The sequence below is a fragment of the Haplochromis burtoni genome, unplaced genomic scaffold (assembly GCF_018398535.1).
Source record: "Haplochromis burtoni strain Fernald_Lab_line unplaced genomic scaffold, NCSU_Asbu1 Contig_3, whole genome shotgun sequence".
Lineage (NCBI taxonomy): Eukaryota > Metazoa > Chordata > Actinopteri > Cichliformes > Cichlidae > Haplochromis > Haplochromis burtoni.
The window spans coordinates 6402304-6424377 of NW_024582364.1; the positions used below are offsets into that span (position 1 = coordinate 6402304).

The following is a 22074-nucleotide window of genomic DNA, read 5'->3' on the forward strand; positions in this document are numbered from 1 at the left end:
ATTTGTGTATTACATTTGCAGCAGCATTTCTATCAGTTTTTAATTAGAACCATGGGGCAATGATTGTTACACTAATTTTAACTTTTACTAATTAATTTAAGTGCAAATAAGCTACATAGTAACCAACTATGTTTCTAAGCTGAAATTAACACTTATTCAAACATATTATATGTTTGTGATGGAAGACCAACACACATGATTAGGGAAGCATCAGTGTCACAGTGAGAAAAAAGTCTGCTGCAGGAGTCTGGGTACTTAATGCACTGAAATCAGTTGACCTCATTATACTTGCGCCACATTGACCCCGTTGAAAAACTATTATGTAACACTGTGGCTGAATGAGATGTTAACAGCTTCATGTTATAAGGTGACCTGAAATCCCAGTCTGAAGTAACTATACCTGCCAGATATGTCCTGGGGGTACAGAATATTATATTTCACTTGTAAGAAAAAAAGTGTAGTTTCCCAAACATTAAAGTAGATGATCCTTAAGTTACACTTCATAAATTAAAATGCGTCGTTAAATGTTAAGGTCTAATTTTAAGATTAACTGTGTGTAGTTTTGTTATATTTACTTCATATATGTTATAGTTGATCCTATCTCAACCAGTCCAGAGCTTTTGATCATATCACATGACTTTCATCAGCAGATGACATATAACTGTCACATAATTTTAGATTTTTAATATTTTTTCAGAGCCTAAAACAGTAAGAAAAAAAAAAGAAGAAGAAGAAGACCTCCAAAAGTTGATTCTGTTCATCTGGACGTAGCGTTTTGTGGGAGAAACGTTTCGTCACTCATCCAAGTGACTTCTTCAGTCTCAGCTGACTGCAGGTTTCCCCAATCTTATAAACAGTCTTTCAAGGATGAGGATGTACACATCTTGGACAGGGAGGAACGCTGGTTTGAGCGCAGAGTCAAGGAGGCCATTCATGTGAAAAGGGAAAGACCATCTCTGAATCGAGGAGGGGGCCTAAGGGTACATCTTTCGTCATCTTACAATGCTTGCAGCCATTCCCCAACTCTCTGTGAATGGTACTCATGGCCATTGATCAGTGGGCTTTGATCAGTGGGTTTTGGTCAGTGGTTGTTGATCAATGGTTTTGCAAAATTAAGATTAAGGAACTGACCTCCCAACCCATTGTTCCTTCAGTGGGCTGGTTTCAGTCATTATGCAAATGTACTGTTTATAAGATTGAGGAAACCTGCAGTCAGCTGAGACTGAAGAAGTCACTTGGATGAGTGACAAAACGTTTCTCCCACAAAACACTACGTCCAGATGAACAGAATCAACTTTTGGAGATTTACTTACCTGGATGATTGAGCATGCATCAAGACAAAGAAGAAGAAGTACACCTTAACTTAAAAGTTTAGTCCAATACTATTTCTTTATTTGAAACAGCAGCTGACAAAATAATCTCAGATGCTATTGTATTTACTGAATTGAATTGAATTGTGTCATAGTGGCCTGGAGCTTCTTCTGTCTCAGATCTATTCATCAGCTCTGCTTATCATATTCTGTGTTGTTTATCACTTGAAAAACATTTCAACAGTAACTAAAATACTGCTGATATACAGCCCAGGTGTGTGTTAATTAAACTTGTAATGTATTTTTCCACTGGAACTGTGAATGAACTATCCCCTCAAATGTTTGTGGTCATTTAAAATTGTCCAGTTTTTGACAGAAAAGCACATTTTATCGACTAATGAAATAATTCGATTTTTTTTTCCACATGCAGGGATTAACAAGCACATTTGCAGCAGCCGTCATTCCTGTGTTTCAAAGATACATTGTGTTAACTAATTTGATTTTACTATATTAAAAGTCTAATAGGCCGTGTGGTACCTGTTGTGCTAATAAAAGGTCCAATAAAAAAGATGCAATAAATGCTGTTAGTTGATTATCAAAAGTAAAAATAAAACTTTTGTTATGCTTAAAACTATCTCTATTATGTGTTACAGGCACTACAGCACTATACTATAGTTACCATAGTATAGTAACTAAGAGGACTTCACTCTCAGATTGCAGGCTTACGTGCTGAGCCTTCAGCTTTTAGGCCCCTCCCCTATGGCACAAACTCTCAATCTGGATTTGGAAGACAAATACCCGACTTACATTCATACATTTAAAATTCAAAGTAAAACTTTATTTTTTCACAAAGCTTATAGTTTGGGTTGTTTCAGGTGAACCTAAACCATCCCTTAGTTATGCTGCTATTTGCTCAGGTCACTGGGGTTTTCTTTCTTCGCTTTATTGCATATCATTAACTTTTGTGTATTTCTAGTATACTGAGAGCTGTCTCCATTACACTGATTCCTTTTCCATGTGTAAATACTTTCAGAACAAAGGTGGTAGGGTGTGATTAGCTGAATCCAAAGACCTCACTGAAGCCCCTGAATATGAACTGTCTCTGGATGAAGCTCCTTAGTAAAATAGTCACTGATAAACATTATAGGCATATAATGTCTCCATCAATACTGCTTGTCTGATAACCAAATCATCACGACCTGAGAGGAAACCTTATGTTCAGTAAGGCAGTAGTAAATTATCACAGCATTACAATCACAGGAGTTAGTGTGTGGGATAACTGTCCATCAATACGTAACTGCACAAACAATTGTGCAATTTGTTTAAACACAACAAATTGCACAAATACTGGAAATGTTCCTCTCAATGATTGAGTTGTTTCATTGTGTTCAATTGAAGCCAAGCTGAATGAATTCATTAAGGTTCTTCTTTAAGCGATGACATGGAAGCATCCAAATGTGCATAACATATGCGGAATAAATTAACTAAACTAACAACCTAATAGTTGGGGTTATTTTTTATTTTATTTTGTCCCTATCCCGCACATATTTAGCATGAATATTTAGTAAGTATGTTTATTATGTTTGGAGTCTTACTTTGATTTTCAGAAGCATAATTTAACTTACCGTAACTTACTTTGCAAAAAATATTTTTAATCAAACTTACTATTCAAGTTTGCTTCTTAGCCTCAAGGACACTTTGACAGTTTGATTTACTTAAAATCAGATAAAAGAGATTGTTTTTCATGCAATGCTTTATATGTATAGCATTAGGTATAAAGTATTTTTATACTTTATAACAATAATGCACTGCAGTATTACAAGTATTACACCTTGTGCACAGTAGCGAGTAACAGTCTTCATGGTTTATTGCTGCATACAGGCAATTGTGACATCTTTAGCATACAGTTTTTCTGGTAAGTGCATGCTATATTGATCAAAAATACTACTTTGGTTACAAAGATAGATTTTTGTAGGCCTCAGTGAGAACTGCTGTGTTGTGCTGACTTCATTATTGTGTCTAAACAACTGTGACAAAATACTTGCTGCGGCCAAGGAAGCAAAATACAGTCTGTGTCAACTAACAGGCTTACTGGATCACCACATACAAAGGCACTTCTCGAAGCTGTTTGCTTTTTGTGTGTTGCTGGTTTGTTTGCTTGCTTGTAGCCCGAGTGAAATGTGTTTCTTCTTATTGCTTTTTGTTGGTGGTTTGGTAAAGACAAGGACATTATTAGTCCATGTCATCGTGGTTCTGGGTAGACTCGTTGATCACCTGAACAAGGGAGCAGAGGAAGAGAGAAAAGGCGATGAGCAGGGATATATCTCTATGTGCCTGTATGAAGTGAAAGATCTCTTTAAGCGTATTCTACCTGACCATCCCTGGTCTCAATGGTCTTGATGAGAACTTTCTTGGTTGTTGTGGTTTCAATAAGTGGTTTGGATTCAACCATTGTTTCTAAGACAGAGAAGTATTGTTAGAAACTGGCAAAAACTGTAATTCCAACTGTAAAAATCAGCATGGGGAATCTTACCTCTCAGGTTAAGCGATGAGAAGTTTGGCAAGGGGGTGGAGATTCTGCAGACGGAGAAAATACAGCTCACTAATTAAGATTAGCATCTTGAATCTTGAATCAAATGAGCGTTCATATCTATATTACTGCATTTCAGAAAATGCTTCTCCCATCACCTGCTCTCCTCTCCTTCCAGCAGCTTTCTATAGGTGGCAATCTCAATGTCCAGAGCCATCTTGACATTTAGCAAGTCCTGGTACTCGCGGAGGTGACGGGCCATCTCATCCTTCATGTTGTGAATGTCCTCCTCAAGACGGCTGATGGTGTCCTGGTACCCGCTCGTCTCCAAGGAGAAGTTCTCCTCCACCTCCCTCATCTGGCGCTCCAAGGACTCATTCTGGGATGGCAGCCAAGACAGAACAAAAGACACTTTTGCAGTAAAAGTTAAGAAAAAAGAAATATTTTCCTCTCTGCTTTTCTATTTCCTTAACTTGTGCTCAGTTTCCCCCTTTGCTTCCAGTTTTACAAATGTTGAATATTTTTATATATATTTTTTATCGTCTATATTGCAGCCAAAAACTGGAAACTCACAGTTCCTTTCAGGGCATCCACTTCACAAGTAAGTGCCTGAACTTGGCGTCTGTAATCATTGGACTCCTGTTTGGCCACTCTCAGAGCTTCATTATTCCTGGCTGCAGCTTCAGTGAGGTCAGCAAACTGGCAATCACAGTGACAAACAGAGAGGAGAGACAGAGGAAAAGAAGGAAAAAATGAGAAATCAACTCTTCAATAAATGATGAGTCAGAGGCTGAAGGAGATGGAGTACGGCAGCTTTCATAAAGTGTGTAAATTATGAAAGATGTAGCCACGACAGAGCCTTGCAGGGATTACCACTTTTAAGGTTACTGACTTTCCACTAGTGCTCAAACGGCAGGAAGGAGGATTGCTTATACCTTGCTAGTTCTCAGTATTCTAATGTATAATCAGTTTTTAAGATAAGAAAGACTAATCACATAATTTGGACAAATGATGTTGCATTTATACGGTGAATTTGTTAGCAAACACTTATTTTTTTACCTGTCAAACAAATACAAAGACTTGTTAGTCTTTTAATGGCCTTCCTGATAAATTTTGAGCATTAATATTTACTGGTTCTGTTGTTTGGTTAGATACATGGTGATGTTATGAATATAAAAACATAAAAAATTCACGAGTTGAAGGTGGGATTATTTTGAAGCTGTAGTTTATGTTACTGCGCTTGGTTAAATATGCTTCTCTAAAATGCCTTTACCTTGGATTTGTACCATTCCTCTGATTCCTGGATGTTTTTGGAGGCCAGGTTCTCATACTGCAGACGGACGTCCCTCAGAGCCGCTGTCAGGTCAGGCTTAGCTATATCCATGTCCACCTGCACATGCTGCTGCTGCTGGATCTGATTCTGCAGCTCCAACATTTCCTGTAGCAAATTCAGCAGAGTCAGTTTATACAGTTAGCACAGAAAGTTTTTTTAACAGTTATTTTGTATGCTTTTGTGCAATTAGCCTTAAAGACTTACAAAAGCTTTGGAAACTAAACCCTGCTGATGTGGCACTTGAGCAGATTAACAAATATTTCAAACTATTTGGCCCAGTTTTTCTAAAGGTACCTTTTTCCTCTCAGGCTGCACACGTGCAGTGATTCTGCAGTAGACCGATTTAGCTTAGGCAACAAAAAAGGAAGGCTTACCTCATCATGCAGCTTCTTGAGGAAGTTGATTTCCTCTTGGAGTGACTCCACTTTCCGCTCCAGGTCCAGTCTGGCGAGGGCAGCGTTGTCTACATCCTGTACGATAACACTGACTCTTAATAAGGTGACTTGTGAAGGTGACATGAGTTATGCATAATGTGCTTGCTGACAAAGAAAAAAAACCCTGTTGTGCACATGCTGTAAAAAGCCCTCACACAATCCAGTGCACAAAATGACCCACTGTATGGTTGATTAAGGTCACAAACACATGCATCCAATGAAAATCAACTGTGGGCACATGACATGTCCTTGCAGATGTTGGTAACAGATGAGTAGGTGTTTTCTCGTGTCGTTATACAATTCAGCAGCTGCATTATAGGCAGACATTTGCTCAAATACTTCACATAAGCACTGTAATCAAGTTCAAGAAGAAAAGTGACTTTTTCCTCATCTACATTTGTTTGGCACAGTTATTTTATCTTTTGCTCTATGATTCCTGAGCTCAGATGGAGCATGAGTTTTCTCACTTATACAATAAAACAAACCAATGAACCTCTATAGCTGCTGGCCTGACAATCTTTGTGTGTGGGAAAAGGCTGGACAGAATTGAGTGAAATTTTTAGTACTGGAGAATACCCAGAACCACAACAAATTATTAAAGAGATTATTAATAACCTAACCTGCAATCCCTTGCAGTTTTCTCCAGTAGAATTCCAGATCTCCTACTGGTAACTAATTTGGCTTGTTATCATTTTATAACATTACTGAATAAAGTTCATAAAGCCATCTTCTGTTTTATCATACTTAATCATACATACAGACTGGCTGTGGCACCATGGCTTTGTTGGGGCGTTGGCAGGCTGGCAACTGAGGTATCAGCAAATGAAGCAGCTTTGCCTCTGCACTAATGCCACAAACAAAGTGTGCTATTCAGCAGGGGTTCCCAAACAAGCCCAAGGCTGAGAGAGTGACTGTCTGCCTGACTGAGCAAGAGCTGGCTGTGGGCTCTGCATTGTTGTCAGTGTGCCACTCAGGCAAGCCACGGGGACTTCCTTCCTCCCATTCACACAGACAATGCCATGACTGTGTAACGTATGTATCACTTAAAGCAAGTCCTAAAAGGTATATAATCATCATGAGTCTAACATTTAAACTACATTGGTGGGATGACAACTTTCTTTTTCACCTTTTTATTCCATGACAACCTTTGGAAACTGTCTGCATGACTCATCCCTGTGAAAACCAGTGATACGGAACAATCTCTGACAGGACCATAACAAGTGAGATTTTTCTGTGCTGATGCTCTCCCAGAACGAGACAGCCGGATCACATGGTGGCTTGTCTTCTCGCTCTGATAACCACATTGGAGCCACACTGTTGTTGCCCTTGTGTCCGGCTCATTCATTGTGACCAGTCAGACTTAAAAAGATCTCCTCTCGCTGCAGGCCTGATTTAACTCAACAGTCACAACTTAGCCTTTTGTACCAGTCCAGGGTCAGTCACTGCTCTACAGCTATTTTGATCATGCCTAGAATCTGCTGTTGTGCCATCAGAAGAGTGCATTCCTGCCTCCACAGCTCATGGGCAATAATTAGAGAGAGATCACCCAGAAAAGAAAAGAGAAAGTTAATCTTCATATTAAGGATAAAGGTTTATCCGATTACTTTCACATCACTTTCCATCAGTTGTTGCTTAAACCTTAATTTAACCAAAAACAGCTGAGAATATGAGGCACTGTAGGTCTGCTATTGAGATCTAAGACACTTCTCTTTATCACCCTCAAAATGTCCATCTATTGCAGTTTTTGGCTGCTGTCACCAGTGTAGAGCTGTACCTGTCTAAAGCCCTGCATGTTTGCCTCAGACTCCTCCCGCTGGGAAATTTCATCCTGCAACCTGCAAAGAAAGGCATAAAGCAGAACCTTTATTTCAGCAGCCACTGTAAATATACACTTAAAAATCATTTGCGGCATTTACTTCTCCTTTAAGCACGAAAAACAACTTTTTGCGCAGTGCAGGGTAAGAATTTATGTTTACATACTTTCACTCTATACATAGTCTGTTTAGGCTCTAACTAATAAAGATTTATGTAATGTACCAGAGCTGAATAACAGTTCTAGACAACAAAAGAAACAATACATGGAGTTGAGGACAGAAAAGTGCCACGCCTCCTACTTCTCTCTCAGCCTGTCGATGTCGTCTGCCAGGTTATCCCGGTGAACTTCCACGCGGGCCTTTTCGTTGGTGAGCTGGTCCACCTGGCGTCTCAGCTCCCTCATCTCGTCCTCGTAAAGATCTCCGACCCGGGACGTCCCTTTGCCCCGCAGCTGCTCCAGCTCCGCCAGCAAGATCTTATTTTGCTGCTCCAAGAAGCGAACCTTCTCGATGTAGTTGGCGAAGCGGTCATTGAGGGACTGCATCTGCGCCTTCTCGTTGGTGCGGTTCGTGATGAATTCGGTGTTTATGGCGTCAGACAAGGAGAAGTCCAAGTTCTCGGATGCCAGCCGGGGCATGGCCGCACTGCTCCGGAGCCTCTGGGTCTTCGACGCGTATATGGTCGGGGTGGAGGAGAGCCCGAAGGAAACCCGGGAGGAGCGCACCGGGATCGAAAACTGGCGGCTCGAGTAGCTGGACCTTACGGCGGTTTTCTCCCCGCCGAACATCTTTCGGTAAGAGGAATGTGGACCTGATCTATAGGCCATCTTGTTTGTGTCTTTAAGTACCAGAGCACTGTCGCCGATCTGGAATATATCTTGTTTCTATCAGCATCTGCGAAGAGCGCCTGGGAAGGCGTGTCCTAAACCGTTACTCATTTATAGTCTCCTCCTTATGCAAATACGTAACAGTGACTTGAGTGGCACATTGAGAATCCAATCGCAAATCAGAGCACACATATTTGCCTGTCAGACTCGCAGATATTTACACCAACTCTTCGCATACAGTAGCCTAAAGTAATTGGATTGTGCTGTTGTGTCCAAGATGTTGATCCTGAAGATTTTGCACACATTTGAGACTACTCTCACCAAGTTTGCCCGAACTTTAACGCTCATCTTCATTTTTACTGGGACACCAAACATCACAATGAATGATTTTACACTCTCACTTACTGTAGATGAAACAGTGACATTTTAGCACCTCACAAGAGGAAAGGACTTTTTCATCATACAATGCTGAGAATTGTAAAGAAAACAAGTTAGGGTTTTTTTTTTAAAGCAATGCACCCATGTCAGCACTAAGCATATTCAGTGTATGACTACATGTCGAAGTGTAATACCGTAGTGTTTTACATATGTCTACTTTTTTGGTGAATGGTGTTTGCTTGGGTGAGAAATACAGGTCTAGTAAAGTATGTGCAAGTCAGCAGCCTCACACAACGGTTAATCAGGTTTAAAGAACAAGTCTGATGATGTCACACACTAATCCTAGGAGAGAAAAACAGAGAGCTTGGGGGATATGAGTCAAAGTCATTCAATACTGGCAGGTTTGCTGCATTCCTGAAGCTTTTGTTTGGGGTGTATTATTTGTCACCCTCGTCTCAGACTGACTTGCAACGAAAATAATGAGATATTTCCGTAAGGACTAATCTTTGTGTCCAAAAGCTCTTTCCTTCTTTCCCCTCCTCTGTCTTTTGCCCTTCTCAGCGCACAGGGCTGTCAGTGCTGCAGTGCTGCTGACTTGCTGAGATTCAGTGATTCTGAGGAGAGACGCATGGCAGCAGAGCTGAGCCAATGACACCTAACACCTCCCAACTGTGCTGCACTGATGCTGCTGAGCGTTATCTGCTCTTTAGTAAACATAAAATAAGTCCAAGATGAGAGATCAAATTGGTTTTAGTGACTTTTTTTTCACTAGATAAGACTGAATGCACAAATATCTCTTTCAGGGAGACTTTCAGATTTTTGGCTTGCGGGTGAGGGTGACTGCGGTTATCTGAAGCTGGCGTGCAGCCCCTGAGATATGACTGTGCAGTAATAAACCCAGCTACTCGGTGAGCTTGTTTGATCTTTGTGACGCAAACTTCAAATTATAGCCTGGCTTTGTCTAAGCAGATTGACTGTTTAAAGCTTTTGGTTTTATTCTCATAGTCCTTATCTGTGCCATATTTGTTAAGACTGTGCACAGATGTTCTAGTCGACGTTTGTGCCCAAAAGCGTGTTAATCAAGTAAGAAGTAAATGGTGATTGTATAAATTGGATTTCACCTCTCTCGTTTTGAATAAATTACCAGAACACACAAAATGTTTGCTTTTTGATTTTGATTTTGAATGTGCAGAAAATAATGTGAGTGAGTGTGCAGATAAATGAGAAAGAATCATCTGAATCTATGTTTACATGACTCTGGCGCATAACCTGAAAGGCACTGAAAAGCTTTATGTATGCACTGTATATATTATCAGCAATATCAGGGGTCAATATTTTTTTATTCGATTCAATTCATATTTATAGCATGAAATCACATTCACCTCAAGGTGCTTTATATTATAAGGTAAAGAGCCTACAACAATACAGAGAAAATCCCACCAATCAGATGACTCCCTATGAGGAAAGAGTTGGTGACAGTGGGATGGAAAAACTCCCATTTAATAGGAAGAAGCTTCAGGCAGAGCCAGACTCAGGGAGTGTTCTTTTGAGGTGATACAGTACTGTGCAGTACTATGCATAGAGAAATATACTCTCTCTTTCTAGTCCCTTCACTACTCTCACTGCAGCATTTTGCATCAACTGAAGGCTTCTTGGGGAGTTTTTCAGCATAGCCTGATAATAATAAATTACACTACTCAATAGAAAAGTAGAAATGCATGAAATATTTTTTCAGCATCACTATGAGACAGGGTGTTTCAAATTTTTTGAAACATCCTGTGCAAGCTATTGTGCAAGAAAGCAGTCCCACGTTTCTGTTTAATAATTATTTGTCTTTTCTTTATTTGTGCAATTATATAAACAAATCCAATAAAATCACAGTATGAGACGTGAACTGCTTTGAAGTCAATTTTGATACTGATTTGGGGGTTTTGGAGCAGTTTTTTTTCATTTCTTAAGTTAGCATTCATGTTGTGTTGTTACAAGATGACTGTCACTGAATCCTATCCTGAAAAGTGAGATTGTGTAAGTATTTTCTATTTTTAAACAAATCTTTGTAAAGTTGATGAAGTTTATGTGTGTGGTCAGATCTGCCATTTAAAGTTTTGCTTTTTTTCATGGGATTTAAAGAAGCATCAAATCTTACAAAGGGGCATTTGCCAAAGACATGCAAGGACGAATCAAATAAGGAAACTTCCAGTTAACTTCCAGCATAAAGGGCAAAATGCAGTTAAAGGTATCAAGGAAGATTTTGTACAATATGGCCCACAGATGTTTTAGTATTAAAGTGAAACATTAAAATCTAAAGAGAACTTCAAAAGTTCAATTCCAAACTTTTGAAACTGGAGAAGTGATAGGCAAAAGCATAATAACTGAAGCAGTTTGTCGTGCTTGAGCATGCAAACATGAGGCCATGGTTTGAGTAAAACAGTGGAAGCCCATTACCAAAAGCAGCTACGGAAATTCACATGATCAACGCTCACTTAGAAACAGGGTGGGGGCCATGAAAATTCCTGCTCCCAGGCCCATTATGATCCCGCTCTGCCAGTATTGGCCACAGAGAGAGACAGAGGAGGCCTGGATTGACACAAACAGAGCAGGGATTGTGTATTGCTGATCTGTCACCTAACTGCATCAAGAGAATGCAGACAGTAGGCCGTAATTATTGTGTGTAGCACGGCGCTTGACAGTGCAACAGTTTGGGCCAAATAGCTCCCATTCTTGGGAATGTATCGCTTGGTCTTTTTATTTTTGTTGCTGAGATTCCGCTTTTCTGCTCCAAAGCAACAGCCCTGTGGGGGAGCTAATTAAAGGAGGCGTACAAAAAGAATCAAATAAGACTCGACATCAGTCAGAGTCGGTCACTCTGTAATGGCGCAGGGCAACAGATAAGTTCAATCTTATTTCTGGGTGTGGTCCCTTCAAAACTGCAGGGTAAAAGCAAAAAGGAACCCTTTGTTTTATCTCCCATGATGGTGAATCACAAACCCGTGCGCACCAGTAGCCATAGTGATCATCCCCAACATTATTTAGCAGAACTAAAGTGGAGACAGTGGCTGCACTGTTCATCGATTCTCACAGGACATAAGTGATGTGTTCAGCTATAAGGTTGTGAAAATTAGTTATTGTGGTGAGAAGATTGCAAAAAGTCTCTCTCTCTTTTTTTTCCTTTGGTCTTTTTAAATTGGTCAGCATCTCTGCGGGTCATGACCGCTTAGATTAATTGTAGGCAGAATCTGAGCACAAAGTATTTGCTGCACATGAGTTAATGCACAGAGAGCAGACAGTCATAAATCTTAACGTGAGAAAGAAAGGCTGTAAATCCACGGCAGGGGCTTCTGTGGGCTTTTGTCAAGTCAGTGTGACAGTCAGGTTATCATCAGTGGGGGAAAGTAGAGCCTGTTTAAAACTGGATTCATGTGGTCAATGCTAATTCTTAGAGAGTTAAAAAATCACATCAAACACCACCTAAACAAGGACATTTATATGTATGTCTTGTCTTTAAGTAGTCTTCAGGAATATTTCTCCAGGCTTTTTAAAGGACATTCAAACCTTTTCTTTGGATGTTGACTGCTGTTTGTTCCGTTCTCTGTCAAGATGATCCCACACTGCTTCAATGTTGACATTTCCAATTTATATTCAGTACTCCATCCGACCTGATACTGATTTTCATAGCAGTTCTTGTGTATTTAGGCATACCTCAGCCTTTTCTCCCTGTTTCCCTTCCTTCAGAATGGATTCCTGATATGCACCTTTCCACTGAGTCCATTTCTGATGAGGCTTCGGCGAACAGTAGATGGATCAGGTGAGGTCAGGTTCTGGAATTTTCAGTTACTTCTTCAGGACATAACTTAGCAGATACTGTTTATCTGGTGTAGATTTTTTTGTCTGTCACTTCTCCAGTTTAGGGTCTTTTTTTATGCTTGAGTGATTTATAGTTTAGTCCTAAGTGACTTGACAACCGAACAAACAAAACCAAAAGTCCTCTGAAAACGGTCAGGCTCAAGAACTTTGAAAGACCTTCACAATGCCTGTAGAACTATTCACCAAGAACACTTTAAAAGTTAAAAGAAAGTCTGGCTCCATTAGAAGCAACATATAAAAAAATAATGGGTGTTCAAGACTTTTGCATAGTACTGAACATTATCAGTTTTAGCGATACTGCCTGTTTTACTGCTGTTTTTAAGCTGGATCTTTTCTGTCAATGGTAAGCAAAACACATAGAGCAGGCATGTGTGCTCATTTCGCTTCCACTGGATACCTTTGAACCATGGTAACAACAGAGGAATTAAAGTGCAAGGGCTATTTTCCAAATCTCCATAGTGACTGACAAAACCCTTGGAAAGTATCCAGAATGGTCACTTTGTAAAGACCTCTCTCCCCCATTCTCTTTGTCTCTGTATTTCTTTGTCTCACTCTGTGCTTGTGTGTGTGTGTGTATGTGCGTGTCCATGTGTGTGTGATTGCAGGGAAGGGTCAGGCACAGGGACAGGGAGCGGAAACACCCACACACACTAATAGGATTTCCCAGCATTCTCCCTTCACATTAGCATAAAATCATCATGTGTAGTCTGTCAAATATTTAGCATGTAAATGTCGAAATGAATTATCCCTGTTCAAATTACCACCTGCAGTCGTCTGGTCAGACTTGTTTCAAGGATAAGATCCCTCTGGTCACGCATATTACAAGCTAGCCTGTCAATGACGATCACATCAAGTGTCACTTGCATATGCCTGACTGCATCAGGGGGCCATTGCTGACACCGAGTGACAGCTGCAGATGACTCGCACTCTCCTCTGCACCTTCACCTGCCCGAGGATGAGTGAGACTCAAATAGTGTACACGGACTAAAACACAGACTTAAAACAACAACCAGTAGATAACAATTTTGTATCCAAAATCAGTCTATTAAAGTACATCTTTTAATAGTTTAGAGGATAAATGGAGTAATGTAAGCCTACGGCTCGTTCAAAATTCACGTTTCACTTAGTTGTAACCAAAGTCAAATACCACCAGAGCCCAGAGATGCTTCTAGGCACTCAACACAAATAGGATTATTTTCACTATTTTGTAACTCAACCCTGAAAGTATTTTGAGGAGACAGGGATGAGTGTATATTTTTTGAGCTGCGTTTTTTAACCCCTACTTATAACTGGGCTACATTAGTCAATTTTCTATTTGAGAGAATAACATCCCACAGGCGTTTGTCACCTAAATCTTTTTAAAAAGCTGACAAACTCACGGACTGACTCACTGATGTGATGATTGATTGACTGACTGGGTGATTGATTAGACGATGGATAGAGTGGTAGACAGGCTAATAAAACCACTAAAAATAATCTCTTCTGTTTCCAAAACTTCTCCACTGTGGACGTGTGAACATGTAAACACAGGCTTTAAACACAGGTACACCTTTAATAGAGATAGCAATGTAAGTTAAATATTGACTGTACATACAACATTTCAACTCACACCCAAAGTGTGGGTGTTAAAAGAAGGCACATAAAAAAAAAAGTTAAAACTCAGAAATGAAAATGTTCACTTTTCTATCATTGGTTATCCTGATGACCACTTTAACACATCCTGATATGTTGATAAAATAAGAAAGCATTCAATTATTACAGAACCAAAGCAACAGTATCAGTTTTGTGTTCACCCAATCAGTTTCACTCCTTTGTACTCTATTTTTGGCCTCAAGTAAAAAGCCAGTACTACAGTAGTCCAATTCACAAGTAGCATATATCCTGCTGATTAAATGAGCCTGGGTAAGAAACCTATAACTTATAGATTTTTTGCAAGTAAATCAGTTCTTTAATCTAAAAAGATCAAACAGCTATTAGAAATAAATGTTCTGGACAAACCCAAACCAGCAGTAAAATAATACAAGCAATGAAATCTGCTTTCTATTACAGATGACCTTTTTTTTTAATTTCCCGTATGATGTTCAAGAGATTTGAGGGAGAAGAAAAATAGGTCTTATTTGTTTACATTCTTCTATCCTATCAAACACTACCTGATATTCAGCACCAAAAAATATCGTAAATTTAGACTTTTTTTCTGTATTCAAATGCAAATAAGAGGCACAACTCTCATGGTTCATAATTATTTACAGATAAAACAACAAATTTTTCAAGTTGCATGACATTAAACAACAAACACAGTCGATGCTAGCAGCTGATTCTGTTAAATATCATAGTATGGGGCAGTATTGGCCACATCTCAAATGCAGATTGTCCATTGAGTCTTGTGCTTGTAGTACATGGCTTACGCCACCAGATGTCCTACTTGGCTGTGTCACAACCGCTGACTCGCCCTCGGGATGAACTTTTCTGTCTGGGATTCTGAACTCCACTGACGCAAAGGAAGACTGACTGCCATTTTTATTTGCCCAGGTTTTTGATGTGTCAATAGTAGGTGACACCCTGACACCCCTGCCTCGAGCACTGCTTTTAATACTTGAAGCATCTAAAAAGGGGTCCGAGTCGCTACCATGTGGCAGGTTGTAGTAGATGCACTTTGGAGTCGGAGGCTTCGCCATCTCCTCGAGTTCTGATGAGGATATGGCTGCAAGGGGACTGTGCTGAGTTTTGAAATGGGGCGGGGAATCGTCGCTAGTGTTCTCCTGACCTGTGTCTACGGATGTGCTGTCCAAATTGCTGTACATTCCCAGCGAGACTGGAGGAGATTTTCTTATGAGATGGTTCTCCTTTAGGAGCCATCTGCCTTGATCAATCAAAACCCCATCCACTGAGTTTTGTGAGACAAAAGAAATGCACTGTGCAGCCTGTGTGGTGGCTTCACGATCTGCTTTTAATGAGCTTGCTGCACTGAAGTAAGAAAGATCCTCCCTTGAGGCTTTAGTACCTGAGTCACTGGAACTAGGAAAGGTTCCTGAGTTACTTGCAACAGACAACTTTGAGCTAGCCAGTTCCAGACTTGTCCTCTCAGCTTGGACAGCTGAATGTGTATAGACTGGAGAAGGTTTCTCTGAAGCCTCTCCTCCACTCTCTGACATAATATCTACAGACTCCTGAGTTCTATAGCTGCCGCTCTCTGATGTTTCTGGTCTGTAATCAGATAAATCAGAGGTGCTCGGGCTTGGCAGGCATTTTAAGCCGTATGAACTGTCTTTTCTGCTTTTCAGAAGAACACTTTGCTTGGTTTTTACAACCTGAGCATTATCAGGCTCTATCCTAATGTTCCCATCCTTGTCATATATGAATACAAGCGAAGAAGACCGGAGGGCATAGTTCACAAAGTCGAGTAATTCCTGGGATATTTCCCCTGGATGGGATAAACTGCCACTTCTTTCTGTAAGCATCTCTCCTCCTTCATCTGTTTCAGTAACCGTGTCTGTTCCGTTGCCTTTGTCATCAGCACACTGACCTTCAGAGGAGTATTTGCTTGGGGATTCAGTGCCTTGTTTTTTTTCCTGGTCTAATTTCTCTTGTGGCTCCTTCTCTTCATCATCCTCCCTCTCCTCTTCATCTCCAGTTTGACCTGCTGTCAGATTTTCATCCCTCTCTAACTCTTCTCCACATTCTCTCTCTTCTGCTGATTCTTCCTCCTGACTACTTTCTGTTTGCTCCGGCTCTCTCCTCCTGTCTTCAGCCTCATCATACTTTTCATCTTCTGTGTCCATGTCCCTTCCTCCGTCTACCTCTTCCTCGTCTGTTGTTGTCCTTGCTCTCTCTTCCTCTGTATTTTTAACCACAGAATCTCCACTACCTTCGTCCTCATGTTCTTCATCTTGTTCTCTCTCTTCTTCTACCTCCTCCTCCTCCTCTTCATTGTTTCCCTCACTAACCTCTTCTATTTGCTGTGTTTCCTTTTCATCCTCAACTTCTAGCTCATTTCTATCTTCATTAAATTCTTCCATTTCCTTGTCATCATCTGCCTTTTCACTAACACTTTCCTCTGCATCTGTTGCAGTAACTGCATTTATTTCTGCTTCCACCTCCTCTTCCTCATCTGCCTCAATACCATCCCCAATTTTCTTTTCCTCATCGTCAGATACCTCAGTACCTTCCAGTAGTTCCTGCTCTACATCACCTGTAACAAGATGTAACTCTTCATTTTCTTCCTCCTCCTGCTCTAATTCTACAGTTACATTTTCTACTCCACCCCCTTTATTTGTCTCTTCCACATTGTCACCTTCATCTTCTTTCTCCTCCTTATGCCTCTCCTCATTTCCCCCTCCATCACTGCTTTTTTCCTCACCTTCCTCGCAAACCTTCTCATTTATCTTCTCTTCCTCCTCTGTCTCCCCAGCACCCTCTCTCTCATCTGTTTCTTCAGCACTATACTGAGTTGGGTCCTCATTCATAAAATCTTCATCTGTCTCATCAGCCTCTTCTTCCTCTCCTTCTCCTAATTCATCCCCCAGCTCTCTTTCATCCAGTGTCATCTCTTCCTCCTCTTCATCTGCCCCTGCTCCTTTCTTGTCAAGAGATTGCTCATCACTCACTTCCTCTGATTCTGATTGCTCTGGCTTTTCTTCTCCATCTTCCCCTCTTCCCCTATTTTCTTTTTCAGTCCCTTCACTATCGGCCTCTGTGTCTGTTCTATCTCTATATTGCTGGTTCACCTCATCTACTTCCTCTGTTGTTTCCTCTTCATCTGTCCCTTGCTCTTCTTCATCCACCCCTGCTTCTTCCTTATCAACAGACCCCTCTCCACTGTCTTCGTCTGATTGCTCTGGCTCTTCTTCTCTGTCTTCCTCCCTTTCTCCATCTTCCTTTTCAGTCCCTTCACTTTCATCTTCTGTATCTCCACCCCCCTTAATCTTCACCTCCCTTTTCTCCTCTAGTTGTTCCTGTTCTCTACTTTCTTCTTCTTTTTTCACCTCCTCTCCATCTGTCTCTTGCTCTTCTTCATCCACCCCTGCTTCCTCCTTATCAACAGACCCCTCTCCACTGTCTTCGTCTGATTCTGATTGCTCTGGCTCTTCTTCTCTGTCTTCCTCCCTTTCTCCATCTTCCTTTTCAGTCCCTTCACTTTCATCTTCTGTATCTCCATCCCCCTTAATCTTCACCTCTCTTTTCTCCTCTAGTTGTTCCTCTTTTCTACTTTCTTCTTCTTTTGTCTCCTCCTCTTCACATGCCCCTCCCTCTTCTTTATCAATAGATTCTTCACTACTTACTTCCCCTGATTTTGCTTCTTGCTCCTCTTCTTCCTCTTCCTCTCTTTCCCAATTTTCCTTTTCAGTCGTGTAACAATCAGCTTCTGTCTCTTTTGTATCTTCATCTTCCCTCATCTTTACCTCTTTTTCCTCCTCTAATTGTTCCTCTTTGCCACTTTCTTCTTCTTTTGTCTCATTTTCTTTGTCTTTTAATAACTCTTCTTTTTCTGTCTGTGATTCTTGGGTTTCACTAGGCTGCTCTGACTTGCTTATTATTTGTCCCTGTTGGGTATAAACTGCATCAGGAGTGTCTTCAGTTACACATCGACTATCAGACTCAAGTGATTGTTTTGTTTCATCGTTACAGTCCTGGACAAATTGCTCTAAATCTTCCTCTGACTCTGACTGGTTTCGATCAGTCTCTACACACTGGCTCTCTTCCACAGGGTAAAAAGTTCTGATTGTCGAAGCGATCTGTTCCCTGAGGTCTTGTGGCATGCTCAGCTCCTCCATCAGCTCATCAATGCCCGAATGCTGTTCCTCAAATGCATCGCCGCCTTCAGAGACGACATCGAGCGCAAACTCCGTTTCTGACACTTTGGGAGAAAGGGGTTCACTTTCAAGCCTTTCCCTCAGAATCTGGAAATCCTTCCAGCTCTGTCTTAAACGAGAAGATGCTCTGCTTTGCAAATCAGTCAGACTTGCTCTCTGCTCTTCCTCGTCCTCGATGGCCGAAATCTTCTGCAGGGACTCCATCATTAGCATCGCCTCTGACTTGGTTCTTGATATTTTATCCTCTCGTGGTGTGGAGTCTATGAGGTGATCTCTCAGAGTCATCACTGACAAGAATGACACAAAGGCTTTACACGACGAGCCAAACACCGAGGCTACTTGTGTCGGGAAATCGGGAAGGCTGTTAGATTTTTCAAGGTTGGATGCCACGTTGGTGTCAGAGGCTCTTCTGATGCACTGAATGGATGAACAGAGTTGTTGCAGGGCAGGCTTTATCTTTGCTTTGGGACTCAAAAAGTTAGATGATGAAGATGTTTCATCGCCAGCTGGACAGATGGCCTCTGCAGATTTGTGTGGCCTCAGTCTGTTCTCCTGATGTTCAAGGTCAGCTCTGACATTTGGCATAGAAACACTTAAACCTTGTACTGTTGTTAGTTCTTGGTGGCTAAGAGGAACTGATAGACAAGATGATGATCCCTTTATAACATCATTGGAGGATGGGTTATTTTCATCAAAATTAGTATGGCATTCATTTTTTTCATCTGATTCAGAATCTCCGCCTATCTGAAATATAACCTTTGTTCGAGGTTGTGTTTCCTCTGTGATCACCTCCTCTGGATATGGCACTTGGTCTGGGGTGACTTTCTCCAACCAGTTCTCAACATATTGGTGGATCTCGGAGGGTGAAGGATCGAGAGAAGGCATCGAAACAAGCGGTTTTGTTGGTGATATTCCGCTTTCAGGCATGGATTTTGGCTTGCTAGTTGTCTTTTTAGTAAGAGATTTGTTGGGTTGCAAAATGTCTGACATGTTCTTTTTCATTTGAGGCCTTCCAGTTGGAGTATTTACATTGTGGCCAATATCGCTAGCAGCTTCTTTGCTTGTGTTTTGTCTCTGTAGTGCTGTTCTAACTAATGAGGCTGAGCTCTTTGTTGGTGTTTTTTCACCTTTATTGGATTTCTTAGATTGGAGACTTTCTGCTTTCTTTTCTGCTCCTTTACTCTTTTGACCACTTCTAGCACTTTCAGAAGAATTCACACTCCTTTTCCCCACACTGACCTTACTGCTTAGCTTGTCAGCAGATGAATGCTTGCTATCTTTTGAGGGGCTGATTAGGCTTTCCTTCGTTTTTTTATCCGTGTTACTTGTTGAAGTTGAACTCTTCTGGCTCCTGGCAGACGTAGTCATCTTTTTCTTCGTCGTGCTTTTTGGAGTGTTGTCTAGTTTTACTCTCTCTAGAATTTGAAGGTTTCTCTTGGTTTCGTTTTCACTCGGTGAAGACAGATTGTTTGTATTCTCATGTGTCAGAGATACTGGCTCTGATGACAGTGATAGCATCTCCTCTTTCTGCCTTTGCAGTGAGTCAGCAGTGGGTGGCTGCCAGCTACAATCTATATCACAATCATTACTCGATGAATGAGGCCCTGAGTCAGTCGACTGTTTACTTTGTGGTGCTGGAGGGGAGCCATGTAAAGGAACGCCATCTACACTATATTCCTGATTCGCCAAATAGTTGTCATAGCAGCCTTGGGTCTCATAAATATGCATCACAGTCTCTCTAAACTCCATCCCATTATTCTGTATCTGAAGGACCTCAGCAACTCCTGATGACCTGATGGAGGAGGGGGTGCATTTGTTGCTCATTCCTGCGGATGCTGTTTTGCGAGGTTTTGGGATGGGTCTATTGCTGCTGCTGCTGCTGTGTTTGACAAGGCAGTATCCCTCCGTTGTTTCGCCGTCGGCTGTCCTTTCCACATAGGAATAATGTCCCAGCATGCTCTCTTGCACCCCTGACTCTGTGACCCTCTTCACACTCTCAATAGACGCCTTTTTATTAACATGTCGAGGACCAGGTGTGGGAGTGCGTTTGACACTTTTTTTCGCTTTTCTCGTAGCTGTTGAAGTGTATCCTTCACATGTTCGCTCATCATTAAAGCCGACGCCTCCAGCTGCGGAGGGAAAGTTCTCCTCTTTCGTTTCTTCCTCGCTGATACTAGAGGAGTCTTTGGGAATGACATTGTTCGAGTCAGGGGAGCGGTTGCCTGACTCAGAAATTGAGGCACAAGTTGCCCTCTTGCTAAGGCTGGTGCGGCTGAGTGTGGTTGTCCAGTGGAGCATCTCCTCCTCCTTAATGGTCAGACGAACTTTCATCTCCACCGTCATGCTGCCATCTTGATTCACGCGGAAAGACTTTTCAATGTCATCATCGTGAGGTACGATGCAGGTTTGGTTCACGTTATCTTCCCTGCCAGTTCCGGACATCTCCATAGATGTGTGATGCTGATTGGCTTCTGCTTCAAGTACTCCATTGTGGGGATGCAGGTGGCCATTTTGAGACTTGTTTATCTGGTTCACAATATATCGCTCTGATGACACGGAGAAGTTCCTTGATCCTCGTCCGCTCGAGAAAGACTTTTTCTTCTCTGCTTTCAGAGATGTTTGGAGAAGAGATGGGACAAAAAAGAAAGAAAAAAGATCTTGGGTCACGTAAAGATTTTGCAGTAGTGCTTCAAAGAATAGAATAGCAGAAATTATAATAAGCATGCTTATGTGCTTCACTCTCATATCTTTCTTTTGAAAATTAATCCGGACACCCACAAAAAATCTACCATTTTTATTTTATACCATTGTTTTAGTATGAAAGTAAACAAGATACAACGTGAGATTACTCTGTGCTTTTTTAAGAGATTTGACACTTCAAGGAAAAGATTGTATAGATTCAAACTTGCGTACAGAGAGCGTATGAGAGAGGTATGAGAGTAACTGAATAGAATAACAAAACATAACATATTTCCTTTTCCCCGTGGCGTAAACTAACACTTACGTGCTCTAGGTTGTAACATTGATGGTTCAGCAGTTTCCAGGAACATGGCCTGTGCCATCTGGCCTGTTCTGTGAAAACTATAGTTTGCTAATCTGAAAGGCTCGTTGCCCGCTGCCACAACAACTCCAGAGCACAAGATGAGAGCAGCAAGACCATCAACCTAAAAGAGGAGAAATGAGATTGACATTCAACATGGGAAACCGCAGATTTTCTTCATCTTATGAATGCATCACTTACTCTATATGTGACTATTCTAAATTATGCACTTCTGAGCTTTTTTTTTTGAATAACACAATTTTAGTCTGTAATTTATATCCCTTAAAAACTGCCGAAAATTCGATTCTTTTATTTTTGCGTCATCCATCCATCCATCCATCCATCCTTCTCAAATCAACACTGGTCTTCTGTTTGATCGTCTCAGATTTGCATATTTTACACACATTTTATGGTACACAGCAAATCCAGCATGTCCAAATTAACACTGTCGGATTTGATTTCAACACTATTAAAGTGTCTATATGGGTCCACACCAGAGAGTGTTAATTTAACTCTTTTTGGAGAGTTGGTACGTTAACTCTGATTTAGTGTTAAATAGGGCTGCACGATAAATCGAAAATTTATTGTCATCGCGATATCAGCCTGCGCGATGGGCCCATCGCAAAAGACGGCGTAAACTGCGATAATTGGGTACCTTAAAATGTTTACACACGTGCTGTAAAGAATTTACCAATCAAAGAAATCCATTTACACATTTGACCAGTCGAATAGAG

The 22074-nt window shown here is 41.1% G+C and overlaps 2 protein-coding genes across 2 annotated transcripts in view; both read right to left on the bottom strand.

Annotated features, from left to right (window-relative positions):
- Window positions 1-3159: 3159 nt before the first annotated feature.
- On the bottom strand, window positions 3160-8355 carry viml (vimentin like). Its single transcript, XM_005912458.3, has 9 exons — window positions 7722-8355; window positions 7382-7442; window positions 5548-5643; window positions 5114-5278; window positions 4414-4539; window positions 3999-4219; window positions 3844-3887; window positions 3682-3767; window positions 3160-3584 (listed from the first exon to the last, which is right to left on the bottom strand). Exons 1-9 carry the CDS (start codon window positions 8246-8248, stop codon window positions 3543-3545), a joined length of 1368 nt encoding a protein of 455 aa, XP_005912520.1. The 5' UTR covers window positions 8249-8355; the 3' UTR covers window positions 3160-3542.
- A 5435-nt stretch (window positions 8356-13790) lies between these two features.
- LOC102308427 (oxygen-regulated protein 1) overlaps window positions 13791-22074 on the bottom strand; it is a 19719-nt gene continuing 11435 nt past the window's right edge. Inside the window, exons 3-4 of the mRNA XM_005912452.2 lie at window positions 21305-21464; window positions 13791-20903 (exon numbers count right to left, since the gene is read on the bottom strand). Coding sequence (XP_005912514.1) covers window positions 14818-20903; window positions 21305-21464 — 6246 coding nt within the window. The 3' untranslated portion in view covers window positions 13791-14817. The remainder of the gene's footprint in view (window positions 20904-21304; window positions 21465-22074) is intronic.

Bases quoted from the DNA above. Each gene is read 5' to 3' on its own strand.
- viml (XM_005912458.3), bottom strand. From the start codon at position 8,248: ATGGCCTATAGATCAGGTCCACATTCCTCTTACCGAAAGATGTTCGGC. The intron at 7,443-7,721 runs GTAGGAGGCGTG...CTTTCTTTGCAG, and splicing joins ATCGACAGGCTGAGAGAGAA to GTTGCAGGATGAAATTTCCC. The intron at 3,888-3,998 runs GTGATGGGAGAA...CTCCGTCTGCAG, and splicing joins CTGGAAGGAGAGGAGAGCAG to AATCTCCACCCCCTTGCCAA.